This window comes from Suncus etruscus, chromosome 9 (genome assembly GCF_024139225.1).
Source record: "Suncus etruscus isolate mSunEtr1 chromosome 9, mSunEtr1.pri.cur, whole genome shotgun sequence".
NCBI lineage: Eukaryota > Metazoa > Chordata > Mammalia > Eulipotyphla > Soricidae > Suncus > Suncus etruscus.
Genome location: NC_064856.1, coordinates 82,703,810 through 82,723,139, shown reverse-complemented (window position 1 = coordinate 82,723,139; position 19,330 = coordinate 82,703,810). Strand labels below are relative to the sequence as shown.

The 19,330-nt window shown below is 37.8% G+C and overlaps 1 protein-coding gene across 1 annotated transcript; it reads right to left on the bottom strand.

The window, feature by feature from the left end:
* Positions 1 to 151: 151 nt before the first annotated feature.
* On the bottom strand, positions 152 to 18,155 carry EIF3M (eukaryotic translation initiation factor 3 subunit M). The gene is made up of 11 exons (XM_049780095.1): positions 18,040 to 18,155; positions 15,420 to 15,552; positions 13,684 to 13,822; positions 13,107 to 13,230; positions 12,654 to 12,748; positions 7,178 to 7,261; positions 6,101 to 6,200; positions 5,394 to 5,475; positions 1,528 to 1,671; positions 787 to 847; positions 152 to 356 (listed from the first exon to the last, which is right to left on the bottom strand). Exons 1-11 carry the CDS (start codon positions 18,079 to 18,081, stop codon positions 236 to 238), a joined length of 1,125 nt encoding a protein of 374 aa, XP_049636052.1. The 5' UTR covers positions 18,082 to 18,155; the 3' UTR covers positions 152 to 235.
* Positions 18,156 to 19,330: the final 1,175 nt, after the last annotated feature.

The following is a 19,330-nucleotide window of genomic DNA, read 5'->3' as shown; positions in this document are numbered from 1 at the left end:
TTGTGAGCATTCTACTCCCTTAAATTTTTCCTCCATATACTCTTTCATCAAGGCTATACAAAACACAGCTTACATTTCTATAAGATACAATTAACCAGTTGTAATTTATTACTTTAGAAAGTTTGTGATTAAAAAACTGAGATAACAAATGCCCAGACTAGTCCAATTTTAATTTATAACGTTTTTCTATGATTTAGTTTTATTCCAAAAAGAACAAAATTATATGCATAAAAATTCAGGTATCAGAGAGACTCAAAAGGCTGTTTTTCACTTTGTTCAAGTTTTGTTTCCAGGCATTAAGTGTGTCATATAATTGTTGCCATTGCTGTTTTCCAAATGTCCGATGTGTGCTATGACTAAAAATTAAAAAAATTAGAAATTAGTCAACTTAAAAATCTTCTCGTCTTCTCTTACAATTACACATTTATATCTAGTTAAAAGTGAGGTTAAATATACTCAATAGACTATTTAGGATTTTGGGAACTAGTTTATTTACCACACAGATTTAAACCTTCCATCTCCCTAAACTATATAAACCAGACACAAAAGTCATTAGTATTCTAGCCAATCCACAGCCATTAAATGAAATGTGCTGGAAAATAGGACTCTTTCATTAAATAAGCTAATCACATTCAGTCTGAACTTTAATAAAATTATGATAAACAGCAACTATTTAACTAGAGTCAACTGATAAAACCATCACTTTGATTCTTTAAATATTTACATGAAATAATCAAAGCAAACTAAACTGTTCTACAAAATGCTGCAGAGTATAAAGTATCTTACCTCACAACAACTTTTCTCTGGGTCTGGTCAATTTTGCAGTACACCATTTTAGTTCTCACTGCTGAAAAAAAGATTTTTCACAAACTATGTTATATGAAAATTCCCAAGAAAAAACAGTTAAGGTATGAAACTATGACCAAATATTAGTCATAATAAAACTTTAGTTTTACAAATTAACCCTTTGAAACTAAGAACAAAATTAATAATATGATAACAAAAAGGAAGGCCTTTGTGGTTGCTGGGCTGATACTATTAAATATCATAGATTTTAATCAAGTCTAGGTGTTCTCCCCTAAAATCATTTATGGGAGAAAATAAAGTAAAATCACTTATAAGGGACAGAACTCTCCTAAAATCATTTAAGGGAGAAAAACTAATTACCTAATAAACTAAGGTATTAAATCATCTTTATAGGACTATTTTAGACTTAGATTAGAAAGGAACAATGTCAACAGTTCTGTACATCTTATTAACCTTAATTGTAATTTCACAGTTAAAATGCTCATTGAAAATTTCCGATTAACGCTTAAATCATTTTAATACAACTCTGGGGAAGAAGGTCCTGTTTCTAATGCAATCACATAATTTATATTTCTATTAAACTTTTAATCTACTACAAAAATATACCTCCTTAATCCAAAACAGATATCTGCTACAAGAATCTAGATGATATTTAAAATCTTATATTCCAAGTGGTACAAGATCAGTTCTTTTTTTAAAAAAAAGTTCCATTTGACCTACCATCAATAACAAATGCTTCAACATCATCGGCTCCAATTTGAAGTTCTTGCTGCATAGTGTCAAATGATATTTCTTTATTTTCCACTGCCATTCCCATAAAAGTAAGCAGTCTCATTTTTGCCATATTTTGCTCATGTAATAGGCCTGAAAAAAATAAAGTGGAGAGAGATGTATATACCAATTTAATATCTGTCCAAGTACAACTTCTGTGTAGTACTGTGGAAGTCACTTATAAAGTACTTAAGTATAATTGTGTCAAGACTTACTTGCAAACATTGTATATCTAAAACTGAATCATGAATAACTTTACAATTCATGGTGATTCAATTCACAAGAAAACTTATGAATCATAAGCTGATCCCATAATTATGGGTATGTAAAATGATTTTCCTAGAATTGCATTTCGTAATTATTATGCCAAAGGTTATGGGTTCAATAAGAAAACTAAGTATTTTAGGTTTTGAAAAATTACATTTTACCATTTTTTATATTTATAATTTTATAATAAAATATATACTATTTAACTGAACTACTCTAGGTTTATTTTTACTAAGTAGCTACAATAAACCATGTCTAATTAGCATTTGTTCTGCTAGCATCACACAGTTTTTAAATTCCTTCATAAATATTGTTACAGAAAATATTTCTGGGGACAGAAAGATGTACAGTAGGCAAAGCACTTGATTTATATGTGGCTGACCTGGATTCAATCCTTAGCACTCTGTATAATCCCCAGAGGCCAAAAGGAGTGATTCCCCAAGTACTAAGTCAGAAGTAGGCCCTAAGCACAGTCCATCCAAGGTGATTGAGAATAACAATGGAAAGGGCGCAGGGCCTCTTGAGCACTGCTTGGGAAATCTCCCAAAAGTGAATGAAATATTATTACCTATTCTTTTTTTTTGTTTTTGTTTTTGGGCCACACCCGGCGGTGCTCAGAGGTTTCTCCTGGCTGTCTGCTCAGAAATAGCTCCTGGCGGGCACGGGGGACCATATGGGACACCGGGATTTGAACCAACCACCTTTGGTCCTGGATCGGCTGCTTGCAAGGCAAACGCCGCTGTGCTATCTCTCCGGGCCATTATTACCTATTCTTAAGTAAAAGCTGAATTACAACATAATACTTGATTCAATGCTAGGTCGTTCACAATGACAAGTTTCAAAAATTAATCAAGAATTACAATATTGCTTTTTGATGAACTTTCAAGTTATAAAAACTATAAATGATCACTTTCCCACCAATAAAGAGCTTAAGTCCTATTTAAAAAGTTCTAGCAACCCCATGAATAAATTTGAAGTTCTTAACATTCACATATTAGCAGAAGACTAGAGAAGCCCATTAATATAGGACATAATTGACTGTTAATTAGCTTTAATTATGACAGAGACTTTCTATTTGGCACAGATTCAACAAAAACATGATCATCATAACTCAATGAGGTAAGTATTGCTAACCAGATTTAATGGAAGTCTACAAGCACCAAAAATCAATTAATGCACATTAACCCTAATTAACAAATGCAAATAAGGTACTGATTAGCTTTCTGAAGCAAGAAGGTAGTAACACCAGATTACATGTGAACATGTTAGGGCAATTCAGCTGACAAACGATAATGCTACTACTGTTGGCCCAAGTTGTCAGTGTTAATAGTGTTCTGGTAAACTTATGCTACCTGTGGAATGCAGTTTTGGATTTAGAATTTTAGCTTATTATGTATTTAATATTATCTAAAATCCAAAACACACACATAGAATATTTTCCCCCAAAATATTATCTTGCTGTTTTGCAGACTGTTTAAGAACTAAAAGGCAAATTAAAGAATTGGACAGTTGGTACAACTATTATTTTCCATTACAGAGAATATTAAAGATTTTTCAAGAAAATTACTTAACATTCTCTATGAGCAAAGTAATTGTGTTTTATAAAAATGAAACTCTTAAATTTTTAAAGTACAATTAAAAATTCCCTTAAAATTTATTATGTTGCTATCCTTTGTACAGTTTGATTTATGCAGATACCAAAAGTCAAAATTTCACACAAGGAATGAACATAATTTCTAGAATGTTATATGAAACATTGTCAATAAATATCTACATTTAAAAACAAAATTTTAGTCACAAAAACCCAAACTTAAAGCCTTGAAAATTCTAGTTCTGAAAATCAAACATTTCATCAGTGAAGCAAGAGTTAGACTTCAAGGAAGCTTTGTTTCATGAAACTAAAACATTACCTTCAAAGAGGAAGTCACTGTTCTGGGTCATATTTCAATTTTAAAGTTATAAAAAAACTAATTTTATGGAAACATTTATTCATTACTAATATGTCAAAACCTTAATGCAGTAATAAAAAAATGTGCATCATTGAGCAATTTCTGCATTGTCACTGACCCCTGTCTTAAAATGCCGCAATATAGAAAACGTACTTTTAATGCATGCAATAGCTTATGAACCAGTGCTCCTTTGAAACAGTCAATTACACATCAATGGGGGAGTGTCAAAGTGTTAATTACTACTCCTTTTTCCTTGGTGCGTAAATAAAGAGGTTGCTGACATTAACATTCCATCACATAGCTTCATGCCACAAAACAAATTAACTGAGACAGAATGTAGTTTTCTGGGTCTAGTGCACCTGGCAAAGCATTCTACAAAAACACACTTTCATCTACTCTATCTTGGTGTATTTCAAAAGCCTTATCATGTTCACTATAATTCAATCTTCCCCTAATTCACTGGCCACACAATACTTACAGGTGACAGGAATCAATGACACTGAATTGAAGACTAATAATGCAATCAAAGTAGACTATACATGTATTCTTCATTTACATCCCAACCAGAGAGACTGATCATTTCATTTTAATGTGGAAAATATAATCACTCTCTAATGTATCCTGAATACTGCATAGTAGAGAAACAATGCACTTTGGTTTCATTGTTGATTAGACACTCAAAAAGGCAACAAAACAAAGCCATCCTTTTACAAATAAATTTTTACTTTCAATGTTTAGCTTAGTAAAACAGCTTTATAATCATCACTTTTGCCTAAAAATTGTCTTAATAATAGATCAATGGGACTACTTCCATCTGAATCTCCATAAGTACTCACTTTTTTTGTGTGAGTGTGTTTTGCTTTGTTTTTTGGGCCACACCCAGTGACGCTTGGGTTATTCCTGGCTATGCTCAGAAATCGTTTCTGGCTTCAGGGACCATATAGGACACAGGGTGATTTAACTGCGGGTCTGTCATAGGTCAGTCGCCTGCAAGGCAAAGCCCTAGCGCTGCACCACTGCTCTGGCCCCTAAGTTCTTGCTTCTTGTTATAACTTTAGCTCTGAAAATAATTACATTATGAAGCCTACAGGTCCAACAAGCGTTTTCTTGAGGAATACAGGTCCCACATTCTAACTTCCATTTTCCTGCTTTCTATTACAAACTAGCTTGCATACTTCTTTCACTTCTGATTCCCAATTCCTTCTGAGTAATATTTCTTTCCTTCCTTCCTTCCTTCCTTCCTTCCTTCCTTCCTTCCTTCCTTCCTTCCTTCCTTCCTTCCTTCCTTCCTTCCTTCCTCCCCCCCCTCCATCCCTCCCTCCCTCCCTCTCCTCCCTCCCTCCCTCCCTCCCTCCCTCCCTCCTTCCTTCCTTCCTTCCTTCCTTCCTTCCTTCCTTCCTTCCTTCCTTCCTTCCTTCCTTCCTTCCTTCCTTTTTTCCTGAGTAATATTACTAACTACAGGATGTCTTGCTCTTCTATCACACACCACTGGCTAGGCTAGGGTAATTACACAATTAGGCTATGATCATATTTGTTGGATCTCACAGTATATAATAGTTCTAAATAGTCCCTCTACAGAGAATAAACCCCAAAACTTACCAAGTGAATCAATGAAGTCTTTATTATTTTGATAGAACTTGACATATGATGCCAACTTAGCACTCACAAATATAGTTAAGAGCTATATAAAGACAAAAAAGATAAATATTATAGGATTAAGGCTTATACTCATTATTTAAGGCACTGGCTCCCACTAGTAAAATGCCAAATTTCTTTCAGAACAGTAATTCTACTTTGATTAAATTACAAGTTAAAACCATTTGTTTTTTTTGGTTTTTGGTTTTTGGTTTTTGGGCCACACCCTGTGACGCTCAGGGGTTACTCCTGGCTATGCGCTCAGAAGTTGCTCCTGGCTTCTTGGGGGACCATATGGGACGCCGGGGGATCGAACCGCGGTCCGTCCTAGGCTAGCGCAGGCAAAGCAGGCACCTTACCTCCAGCGCCACCGCCCGGCCCCAAGTTAAAACCATTTGTAAGACTCCAATTATTTTTGTACATGAAAGCATGTTCATGTGTTTCAACTATTTGATAAATTTTCCTAATAGGGGATACCTGACACTACTAAAAATAAATTCATATCATCTGTGTTCATAACAGACAAATAGAGACAGAAGTGTTTAGTGGTTGGAGAAAGGCTAGTTATAAATTCTAATATATAAAAGGAACAATTCTCTTTCTAGATCCTTCTAACAGTCATGTTCCATTAATACAAAGATTCATTTTCAAATTAAAGATTAACTACTTACATCATGAATAAGCTCGCCTTCCAAAAACTTGACTGGTTTTAAAGTAAGAAGATGGTCAAAAAGAAATGCATTAGGATCTTTCAATGCTCGTACAATACATCTAAATAAGAAAACAAAACACTCAAAAACTCAGTCTTCAAAGTCCCTTTTTATTTATATTTTTTAGATCACAAAGTACTTAAAATTCAGCATTATACTAAGAGCCCAGCATTTACAAGGCTGAAGACTATATATTCTTTTAGCAGGATAGTAACAGTTGAAGACAACTAAACATATACCTAGAGAAAAATATCACAAGCTAACTGATTAATAAATAAAAGAGCAACAAGTCTTACCATATACCAGAAACTAATGTATTCTCTTATTTAAATCAAACAACGCCCTGAAAGATATAAGGTAGGCTCGGAAAGGAAAAGTAACTGGTCCAGTAAGTGCAAATTAAGGGTAAAGTAGGAGTCTGCAGGCAGTTTGAGTTCAGCCAAGAGATTATGCAGAAAAGGATGAGGCTCAAGTGGTAAAGAACATGCCATGCAGCTTATATGTGTGAGTCCCCCTGGATTTGAGCCCAGGCAACCATGCTATATCCCTCACCTAATTCTAAATGCCAATAATAACAAAAAAGTCAAAGGCTTTTCCTCTATTCTTCCAACCTCATCATATATAGCCTAGGTGAAGCAATAAGCCTAGGAGGAAGTTATCATTTCTATTTTATTTTTATTCTACTGCGTAGACACAGAACTCTTTGAAGCCATTATACTCATTAGTCACGGGCTATTTGAGCAAAGCACCAAGTTTTACACACCTCAGTATTAGTGAAAAATTGAACCAGGATAAGCTATTGCTTCTCAGTTTGAAATGATCACCTAAAGCTTAACAACAACCCAACAGCAAACACCACACAGTTATCTGAAATGCAACCTATCATTCATTTAATATTAAAACTTTAATTTCACTATCTACATTACAATCAGCACAAACCATACAGAATCTAAGAACTCTGTAGCACTGGTGAATACAAACATGACTGCTGGTATCTAACTCAACAGTTGTTATTTGAATAGTTAAGTTTCATATTACCTGTGGGCATCAACTCGAGCCTGGGAAGCATTGTCCTCTGTGTAACTTCCTAGCAATTCTACCATTACTTTGGAAGCAGCATCACTAAAAAAAAAAAAAAAAGTTTTAAGAATCTCAGAGAATTACTATTACCATTCATTCAGTCAAAATATATATAACATGTCAAGTACTGTGTTGACCATAAAAGACACAATCATCCTTATGGAAAAGGTACTGAACACCTGTTCTTTGAGGAAAAAAAACACACTATAGAAAAGGTAATAAGTATCATTAAGGAAATAAATGGTGATATAACAGTTATCAGATAGGAAAGACAAAGCTCTCAGAAAATTACAAACTATAATAGACAAGTATGAAATATAACTACCTGAAAAGAGCTGAAGTGGAGATTAGGTAAATGTCCTGGTAGAAGGAAGGCTAAATATAAAGCTCCTAGGTCAGGTAAAAAGATTCATGTCCTAGAAATTGTTAGGACATAAAGCTGATGTTGAGCCAGCACCAAGTATTTAAACGACTCTTTTAAAGATAACATTCCAGGAGCCAAAGAGATAGATTGCACAGCAGCCAAATTCAATCTCCTGAGCTCCAAATAGTATTCTGGCACCTCATATGATATCTGAGCACCGGCAGGAGTGGCAGAGTAGATATTGATCATTGCTGATGTGGCCCCAAACAAAGAAATAAAATAAAAATAAAGACACCTTTCCAATTAACTTATCCTTAAAAATTATGTAGCTAATCAATTTTAAAAAGTGAAACATTCAAAATGAAGGCTTGTGAAGTCTACAACCTTACAAGTCTTTCAAGGATGTATGAAAAAAAGAAGAGAATGATATATAAAGGAGAAATTTGATCTAAACACAGCAGTGTTTTATGCAGAAAAATGTAGCCAAGTGCACGGGGCCAGAGAGATAGCACGGAGGTAAAGCATTTGCCTTTCATGCAGAAGGATGGTGGTTCGATCCCAGCACCCAATATGGTCCCCTGTGCCTGCCAGGGGCGATTTCTGAGCATAGAGCCAGGAGTAACCCCTGAGCGCTGCCATGTGTGACCCAAAAACCAAAAAAAGTAGCCAAGTGCAAATCTAGACCAAGGTAGGCACACTTTTCTCTAAAGAGGGTGGAAACAAAGATTATTTTGGGCTTTGCAAGTCATGATATACTAGATCATGATGTAATACTTAGGTCTTCACAAAAAGCAACCAGACAATAAGTAAAATAGTGGGTGTGGATAGGTCTCAATAAAAATTTTATGATATCAAAATTGGAGAATGCTTAAATCTTGGCACTGAAAAGATCATACAGCCAATAAGACATTTTCCTGGCATGCGGCCAACCCAGGTTTAATCCCCAGCACCCCAAATGGTCACCCAAGCCCCATCAGGAGTGATCCATGAGTGCAGAATCAAGAGTAAGCCCTGCTTACTGTGGCTGTGCCTCAAAAAAACAGTCAATAAAAGACCATGCTATGAGTGCAAAATTTGTGTGACACATATGCTGAGCTGAAGCCAGTCTTGCAAATCTTGCAATCCCTAGTGCCACAAGCAGTTTGGTTGAATTGTAGTCCCATATTTAGGCATAACAGAGGGGTGTGACTATTGGTAAACACTAACACCACAGCCAGGAAAGCAAAACCTCTCATAAGCAACAAAATCAAAGAGGCTCAAACCATCATAAGCACTGCAACGTGAATGTGGGTCCCAATAAGCAAACACAGCTTACTGAGTACTACAATTAAAGGTCTGAACATCACAGCCAATTGTGTGCATGACCCCAGTGACTACATCACTATATTTAAGGTTTACCATAAAGGGAAGGGTCTATGTCGACCGTAAAAGAGAGACTTTCCATATCATGCAAAAAGGCAACATGATTATCCACACCCAAGTTATAAAAGTAGTAGTTTGAAGCCCATATTAGAAAGGCCTCACGTGCATCCTGTTGTTGTAAAGCGGAGATACTACACAGAAAACCATGATGAGAAGTCTGGTTTAGGAACATAAATCTTAGAGGGAATACTGAATTCATTTTAGTCACATTAAGTTTGAGGGACCATGAGCCACATAAAATCAAAACAGATAGAGCACTGGAAAAAAGCAATTCCCTTTCATTTTGTTGCTCACAGGGGTTTTGCTTTACTGGCTGAGTTATTTGCACAAAACAGGTAGAGATCTGAGGCTCAGAAGAAAAGCCTGGGTTAGAGGTATAGGTTTACTTCTGTAGACAGAAGTCATAGAGCACATAGGCTACCTAAGGGACATAGTAGAGAAAAAAGTCCTAAGCCAAAATCTTGAGTAATGGAGCATTAGATGAGAAATTCACATAGATGTCAAAGAATTCACTGCCAGAAAGGCCGGAGCAAAACAAGAAGCAATGTCACCTGCCTGGAAATTCTATGAGGGAAGAACAGGCTGCTGAGATCAGTAAAGGAAAGGACAACAGTTTTCTGTTGGGATTCATAAGCCAATTTTTTATATTATCTTACATTTCTTTCTTACAGCTACTTCTTTTGCAACATATTTCTAGTTTTAAAATATTCATTCAATAAATAAATGCTCATCAAACACCAGTGTCAGACACTACTCAAGTAATTAACAGAACAAATTCCAGTTTTTGGAATATACTCTGGGACAGATAGTAAATCTGAAAGATTTCTGCTAGTAAATAGAATAGAAAATAAACAGAGAAGACAGAAAAGAACAGTAATAAGATTCCAAGTTGACAAGCAGCAAAGGAAGTATTAGTTTGACTTCAAATTATTATTTTTTTTTTTTGTAAAGCTAAGATTTGCTGGGGCCAAAGTGACAGCACAATGGGTAAGGCATTTTCCTTGCAGGAGGCCAACACAGGCTTGATCCCAGCACCTCATAAGATGCTGTCAGGAGTAATCCCTGTTTTAGGGTGTGGCCCAAAAAAACAAACAAGCAAAAACAAACTAAGACTTGCTGATTAGATATGGAGTATAACAGTAAAGGATGAAGCACAGAAACTTCACATCCTAAGTTGGATAAAAGCCAACAAATTTTGAAGAAAAAATTAATGGTTCACTTTTTATATATTAAGTTTGAGATACAGTCTAAATAGCTAAATGAAAACAGTAAGGAATTTTTGGATTTCAAGAGAAAAATACAGGAGATGGAAGATTGAAACCATCAGCATAAAAATAGCATTTGAAGACATGAAAGTGAATGAGAACACAATGTAACTCCAGAGTATTTGGGACAATAATATGGGAACCACTGTTGCTAAAATGAGTGAGTACTACGTGCACTTTTGTAAGAGAGGGAAGGAATGCTAAATATCTCCCAATGAATAAACTCACAAGAAAACCACTTGTTCCACCCCAAAACAATAGCTGGCTTGCAGTCTCCCCACAATCATAGAAAAATAAAAGAACCACCAGGTAAATAATGTTAGAGGAAAATTATAGTCCCAGGACTGAGTTATTCCACTGTTCCTAAAAAGTAAAAAACCCATAGATGAGTTGTAAGTGAAAAGAACCAATATTGCTAGGTCCTAAAAGCCAACTGAAGAAAATGTTTCAAGCCTAATCATTTGAGACAAACACTACAGGTATTTTCTAATATTTTTGCATCAGAATGTCTAGCAGAGATGAGGACTGATTGGTATTTGTGTCAATTTCTGATAGCCAGCTTTTCAAATATGATTTCAGTTACTTGATTCTGCACAAAAAAAGAGGACCTACAAAACAGCATTTAGAAAAAATACTTAATGGAAAGAGATCTCTGATAAGAACTAGACATATAGGGGGCTGAAGAAATAGCACAGCAGTAGGGTGTTTGCCTTGCAAGTAGCTGACCCAGGATGGATGGTGGTTCGAATCCCGGCATCCCCTATAGTCTCTCATACCTGCCAGGAGTGATTTCTGAGTACTGAGCCAGGAGTAACCCGAGTATCACCAGTTGTGATCCAAAATCCAAAAAACAAAAACAACTAGATGTATAAAGGGAAAACCCAACACGTATATTAAATTGCAGGAAGAAATCCAATTTCTTAAAGGTGACCTTGAAAAAAATGGTTAGTGAGAATTTTAATATTCAACAATTACTGAATGCTTTCTCAATAGTGAAGTTGCTTCTTTAAGAACTTTACGAACATATTTATCTTTTTCAATGACCTTGCAAATACAATTTCCACTTTGAGGTTTAAAACGGAGATACAGAGCTAGCAGGTGATTTAGACCACACAATTAAGTAGAAAAGCCAATATCTGAAACAGTCTCAGTCTGACTTTACAACCTGAGTATAAGTATGCCAGTCAGTAATAGTCAGTAGATATTAATTTTGAATGATAAAAATCTATCTATGAATGCAAGACCACCATTTTTTTTGATAATGTTCTTTCCCAGCAATGTCATAAATTCTTTTGGGATTGCAAAATTTAATTTGCTGCAATACAGTAAAGCTGCAATACCTTATTGGAAATCCTGTTGATCTTAATAAAATGAAAATTCCAATGCTAAAAATGAGTTAAATAACCATGCAATAGAACTAAATGGAAAACTAAAGTATTTAGCCACCAAGTGAAAACAGAAGAAGTTCTTATAGTCTTTCCATATAAATTCTGAAAACTGGGTTAAGCCTATTATTTGATAGGCATCCTAAAGCTGGGTGTGTAGAAAATGAATTTTGAGTCTTACATTTGCTGTACTGAATTTAAAAGCCTTAGAAACCCAAGCCATTTTAGTCCTATCTACTGAAAAGTTTTCGCAGTAACAGTTTACTGTATTTTCCGGAGTATGACTTTTGAAACAAAAAATGTCAACCGAAAATCGGGGGTCACCTTATACGCCAAGTATATCCCGAAAAATGTTTCAATATGCTGCTAAACGAAAATCGTCTGGATATTGCCACGAAAGGAATTTTCCAACTCCATCCTGCACCAATCACTGCAAGGCTGCTCGGACCGCCTCTCTAACTCAGCCAATCCAAGCAGGCTTTTTATGCATGCAAATTAGACAATGTTCTGGACCAGAATCTACACTGTGAAAAGCCTGCTCAGATTGGCCAGAGTCAGAGAGGAAGTCTATTACAGTAGAACCTTTGAACCTTTGCTTGTTGTGATTGGCTCATTGTGATACATACAGTTGCAGCACAGGAATGTTCTGTCTGATACAGCAAATATAGGCCTAAACCTATGTTTTAACTGTAAAAGTAGGGGGTCATCTTATACCCCGAAAAATACAGTACATAAAGCTCATAGGAAACTGATAGGCCTTCACCAAGAAAAAGTGATAGCACTATTCTGTTTTAAAATATCCAAGTACTACCAATTTATTCAAAAGCACATCATGCTTGACAGTTTAAGGGTGGTAAAAAATACTTTAAACTTTGTAGCTATCTCTTAACTTACAGGGCTATATTTATTGCAACTCCATGAAGAACAAAGCTCAAAATCACTCAGCCTACTTTTAAAAAACAGCTTCAACAACTTTTATTGCCTGCTAATTGAGTTACCTTTTCTTACAATCCACAAGTGCCTCATAAAGTAGTCTTAAAAGGGTGTGTTTTTTTTCAGTGGTGAGGTTCCAGTCAGTAATCCATTTTCTAACCTATGATGAGATTGACAAGAAGTTTAATGACACAAGTGAATACACACATACACACAATTTTTTTTCTTTTTTGGTTTTTGGGGCCACACTTGAGTGACTCTCAGGGGTTACTCCTGGCTATGCGCTTAGAAATATCTCCCGGTTTGGGAGACTATATGGGACACCGGAGGGGATCAAACCATGTTAGGCTAGCATGGTCAAGGCAGATGCCTTACCGCTTGCACCACCACTCCTGCCCCACAAGTGAATATATTTTGTTTAACAATTTAAAAAATAACATTAAGAACATAAGTACTTTCGACTATTTAAGCTATAACATAAAATGAATGTGTTTATATTATTCCACATAATTACTCACTTGATCCAGTTCTGTTGGGATATACTGGATGGCACCACAAGATGCTGCCACTTTAATGAGGCTGCAATATACGGTGTATCTTACAGGAGTATTCTTATCCATTCCATGGAAAAGGTTGCTTAGCCTGGTTAACAAAAAAACAATGTATTCAAGAATGCAAGATTAGTAGATTCAGTGATGCATCAACTCAAGAAACCAGAACATGAGTAATCAGATTAATATATTAACATTAATTATTAAATATAATAATTTTACGTTACAAGTAGTGAACTAGGATACAGAAAGAGTGATTTTTTTTCAAAGGACATATTGTAAGAGCCACAGCTAATGGTCAAGTTTAAGAATTGTTACTTTTTGGATTTTGATTTGGCTGTGGCCAGGAATCACTATTGGTGGATAGGTGACTATATGGGGTACAGGAGATTGAATGAACTGAATGAGCCAAGGTCAGCCATGTGCACGGCAAGTGCTTACCAACTACCATGTCTCTGGCCTAAGGAATTCTTGCTTTTAACTGTTAAATACTAGTGACATAAAAAAGAACCCCTTGGAAAAATGGTGCCAGTTCTTAACTTACAGTTGAAGTCTCAGAGATGGGCGTTCACCTTCCCGAAACTTGACAAGCTTTTCACACAGGCTTTCAATGAGAGCTTCTTGCTTGTCTGGTTCCAGAATCAATAGGAGGGAAACCACACTGTTCATCACACTTTCAACATCTAAAAATGTATGGATAACAAAAGTGAAACTATGATACTTAAATCTAGCTAAATATTTATTTCCAGTATTTTAATACAAAGACCATTAACTATTAAGACACTTCAATAACATGTAATCTGGGGTCTTAAGAGTTGGTTTTGTGGCAAGTATTTAGTATGAGATTCTGGCATAGTTAGGGAGTAAATTATCTACTATAAACAAATAGCTCTAAAAGCTTTTACATATGCAGACAGGTATTTTGCAGATCACTAAGATAGAAATAAAAAACACTCAAAGTTGTATTTTATATATTTTACTTTTTATGATTGGGGGACCATACCAAGCAGTGCTCAGGACTTATTCTGATTCTCAGCTCCAGATCAGTTCTGGCATATCCAGGGAACATTTACTTGTGCCAGAAATTGAATCCAGGTCAGCTGTTTGCAAGGCAAGCACCCTACCCATTGGACTCTCGACTTGGCCCTATGTTATTGTGTGTCACAAAACGGAAATAAGATTGGAAAATGGCCAGTTGGAAAAAGATTAAGTGAATAGTATGCTTTTAGATTACATGAGTCCCTTTTGTTTTGTTTTTGGGTCACACCGGTTTTTGAGCAACACCTGGTTACTTCTGGCTCTGTGCTCAGAAGTCACTCTGGGCAGGCTCAGGGTTTGAACTGGAGTCCGTCCTGTGTTGGCCGTGTACAAGGCAAACACCTTACCACTGTGCTATTGCTCCAGTCCCTCCCTTTTGATATTAACCTGAATCATAGGAAAAAACATTTTTCTCCAGTTAATGCTGAAATTAATATTTATTGTATGATAATTGTTAAAAATCATGAAGTAAAAAAGATGTTCAAAAAAAAAAAAAACAAAAAAAGGGGGGGAGGGCAGAAAGGTGGCGCTAGAGGTAAGGTGTCTGCCTTGCAAGCGCTAGTTGTTCAATTCCCTGGTGTTCCATATGGTCCCCCCAAGCCAGGGGCAATTTCTGAGCGCTTAGCCAGGAGTAACTCCTGAGCATCAAACGGATGTGGCCCAAAAAACCAAAAAAGAAAAAAAAAAAAAAAAGATGTTATTTCAGAATTAACTTATTTTAAAAATAACAAACTTAAATAAAGTATATGCAAAAATTAAAAATGGTGCTTAGGGGCCAGAGAGATATTATGGAGGCAGGGTGCTTGCCTTTCATGCAGAAGGACAGTGGTTCGAATCCCGGCATTCCATATGGTTCCCCGAGCCTGTCAGGAGCGATTTCTGAGCCTAGAGCCAGGAGGAACCCCGAACACTGCCGGGTTTGACCCAAACCCCGCCCCCACCCCCCAAAAAATGGTGCTTAAATGAGGCCAAGAAGATGATTCAGAGATCAGGGAAGAATGACTTGCATGCTCAGAGTCCCAGGTTCAATCAGTGGCACCATATGTCCTCCCCTACCAAAAATGGATCTTCATAGTTAGGCCAATTGGCTAAGCTGCCCACAGTGTCATGAGCACTGCTGAAAACCTCCATCAACAAAGAAATGGTGCTTAAAAACTATAACCTCTAACATATATTTTACAGCAAAACTTTAAAAGTAGGCCCATTGTTATTGTTTATGAAATAAAAAAATGTAAAGCAAACCTTTATCATCTTCCTTCAAACATACATCACAGGCTTCAATAATCTGAGCTAAATCTATATGAAGTCCACCTTCTGCGTTTTCTTCTGAAATTTCAGCTCCTTTAGATTTCAGATAAGCTCGAAGTTCAGCAGCCTATTGAATAATATTGATAAATTAAATTGATTTATTAAAATGATTATGAATGACACAAGATCTCAAACCAACGTCCTAATCTTGGAAAAGTACAATGTAAATGACTTTATGATAAATGACTAAATGACTTTAAATGTTTCCTTGCCTCTCCTACTCATTCACCACCTAGATCGGATTTTCCTCCTCTAACACATCCATTTTTTTCCTCCCCTCCAGCCCTAACACATCCTTTTTTTTTTTTTTTTTGTCTTTTGGGCCACACCCGGTGACGCTCAGGGGTCGCTCCTGGTTTGGGGGACCATATAGGACACCGGGGGTTCAAACCGCGGTCAGTCCTAGGCTAATGCTGGCAAGGCAGACACCTTGCCCCAACACATCCATTTTTAACACCTATGACCACCTTCAGAATTTCCCTCATGTTACTTACATCCTGTTGACTTATAGTAGTAGCAAAATCCTTTCTAATGTAAATCAAAACTTTGGATAGAAGGCATAAAAGAGTACTGACCTTGCTTGATAAACTCAATTTTTAAAAAAGAAATAAAATCTTGTAGTTTTCAAGTGAGTAAAATGTACCTACTTAAAATCGTCCATCTTTGGAGCCAGAGCAATAGAACAGCAGGCAGGGTACTTGCCTTGAATGCGGTCAACTCAGGTTCAATCCTTGGCACCCCATATGGTCCCTCAAGCACAACCAGTGTCCAAAACCCTCAATTTTTAAAAAATTGCAGATTTGATGGGGCCAATCTTTTTTTTTTTTTTTTTTTTTTTTTGGTTTTTCGGCCACACCCGGCAGTGCTCAGGGGATACTCCAGGCTGTCTGCTCAGAAATAGCTCCTGGCAAGCATGGAGGACCATATGGGACACCGGGATTCGAACCAACCACCTTTGGTCCTGGATTGGCTGCTTGCAAGGCAAACGCTATCTCTCCAAGCCCTGATGAGGCCAATCTTTTAAGATAATACAGTTGTTTCACATCAGTTAGCATTACAGATTTTCATACAACTGCCACACAAGAGGCAAGTGGCTCAAGTCCCCCAGTGGATCTTCCGTATAGTTCATGGGTGTGCTCCAACACCCACCCCCCCCCCCAATCTGATACCCCATGCCACCCTATTAAACAGATTAACAGTATCATTCAATTCAGTAAATGAATATATGGACTGAATATATATTCAATTCCTGGATGATATAGAGACGTAGACAGTTCAGTTTCCTAATGATTATTCTATCAACCATTTACTGTTTCTATTTTCCACATTCAGGGGCCACGAGTGACTAGAGCAGCACAAGGAAAGGAAAAAAAGCGTAAAACAAAAACAAACTAACTCCAATCAAAGAATTCAACTGAGTTTAAACTCTCAGCTAACACTTGTTTTTATAGAAATAGATTGTGTGAAAACGATGTGCAGGCTAGCTACACTATCACCAATAACAAGGCTCTGAAAATAAAATGCTTCTGTCCAGTAGTACCCCGAGCAAACTGTTGAGAGGATGCCATTACCAATCAGACAGGCTTCCACATATTCCTTTTATCTATGCTCATGGCTTCCCTACCCTTTAAAAGTCCCCCCAAGTCCCAGAGTGCCTTTCACTTCCTTTTCCCATGGGCTCCTCCAGGCTGGGAGGTTTAAAAATTCTCCCACCAACATGTATGGGCAATCTTCCGCAATGATTAATTTTTTTTTAGAAGCATCCAAGTTGTCTTTTATGGAAACCATCATCTCCACGTCGGTGGAGCAGCAGGAAAACCCCAATAGCTTTGAGAGTCAGTAAGTAGCTCCACAAAATGAGTTAAGACGGCAAACTCCATCTTATAAACTTCTATTCGTGTGGTGTGTGTGTGTGTGTGTGTGTGTGTGTGTGTGTGTGTGTAAGGGGATTAAAAAAAAAAAAGGGAGATGCCAGGGAATCATCTTCACAAAAAGGACAAAACCTTTTGAGAGCATTTTCAAATAAAGAGACTGTGCTGCTGGGTCAAGTGTGCTGGCTGGCTGGCAGATGTCGGGATGGAATTGACAGGACAAATTTCTTCCCAGGGGGTCACACAACTGGCTCACCCCAATAAGAACCAATGGAGGCCCCCTAAACCTAAGTGGGTGCACGAAATTAAATTTAAAAAGTGCTCATCACGACATAGCATTTATCCCGACCAAGACCCTTGGTGACATGACAGCTGTAGAAGCAGGAAGCAAATGCCCCGTTAGGAGAAGGAGCAATCCGGCTCCATCAGCAGCGACTCCAGGCTGGGGGATCCTGTCGTGTCGATCACCAGCTGGCCCTGGGGTTTCCCGCCCCGCCACGCCAGGGCACCACTGGCCCGCAGATTTGGGGGATGCGGGCCAGGACCGACTGCTTCCTCGCGGTGCGCGGCCTCCTAGGCGTGGCCTAGTAGTGAGCCTCGGGTTCCAACCGGAGTCCCGCCCGCCTCGGCCCCCTCATCACACCCGGCCTTGGCTTGGCGGCACCCCAGGCGGACCAGCACACCTGATCCTCCTCGCTGATGTCGATGAAGGCCGGGACGCTCATGGTGAGAAAGGCCGGGGCTCCGCCGACGTCCCGCACCCAAACCACGCCGACCGGAAAAAGGAACTGGGGCTCCGCGGTGATGTCTCACAACTGCTTCCGGGTTATCGGACATGCGCATGCGCGGTGCGGAGCCGCTAGAGCCAATCCTATTAGCTCTTGCGCGCCGCTGGGGGCGGGACGGAGCGGGGCGCCCCGGAAGTGCTCGGCGGGTGGCGTGAGGTGAGGGGCCTGCTCTGTGCTTCTCCAGTCAGTCGCTCTCTTTCTAACCAGCTGAATCTTGTCGTTCATTCTACTTTGTATTGCATCGCTGTAACCTCAGTTACAGTTAGCTCACCTATCGTAGGAAATTTTATTTTACTTATTTTTTTATATAAATCTTCAGTTAAACACCATGATTGCAAGCATGTTTGTAGTTGGGTTTCAGTCAATACCCCCCTAATTTTAGCTTAATCACAACACTGTGTTTTGTTTTGCTTTTTTAGTGGGTGTGGGTCTCCCAAGTGGTGCTCAAGGGGCCTAGTGAGCTAAAGTTACTTTGAGTAAAGAGCCAAAGTTGCAAAGAGCTAAAGTTGCATTGCTTGCTGCTCAGCCCAGCACTTCTGGGGACTACCTGACTATCCACACGCATAAAGCCATGTAGCAGTCAGTGAACCAAGGCAGACACCTTAATCTCTGTATTGTCTCTCCTACCCAATTACAGCATGGTTTTATTCATGTAAAGTTATATCAAACTGTATTCCTTAAAATACCTGATATCACAAAACAGAAAAAGACACACAAAGCAAAATGAATGGGGGTGAGGGAATGGGGAGATGAATCTGACAGAAAAACATCTCCATAGACTAAATTTAAAAGGATTCATTTTTACTTGGTGTAACCTTGATGATGTAGAAATTGAGCCTATAGGCAAGGAACTTATATCAAGTGCACATTCCCCATACCTGTCTCAGTGTCTGGCACTCAGATAACTGTTGATCTTGAAGGATCTGGATTAACTTCTGCATCCGGCTTGAAATTCATTTTCCTAAATTTTTCTCCTAATTTTCAAAACCCAGGAAGTTCAATTCCATTCCTAAAGGTTACTGAGTAGGGCACCATGCAGTTGTGGTGTAGGCAGTTGTAGGCAGCTGGATCCAGACTGATGGGAAAAGAGTGTATATCCTACTCATTTTATGATGAATATTTAAGTTCTAGTTGAATTTAAATAACTGGAAAAATTATTTTTGTTAAATAAAATTGAATTTTAAGG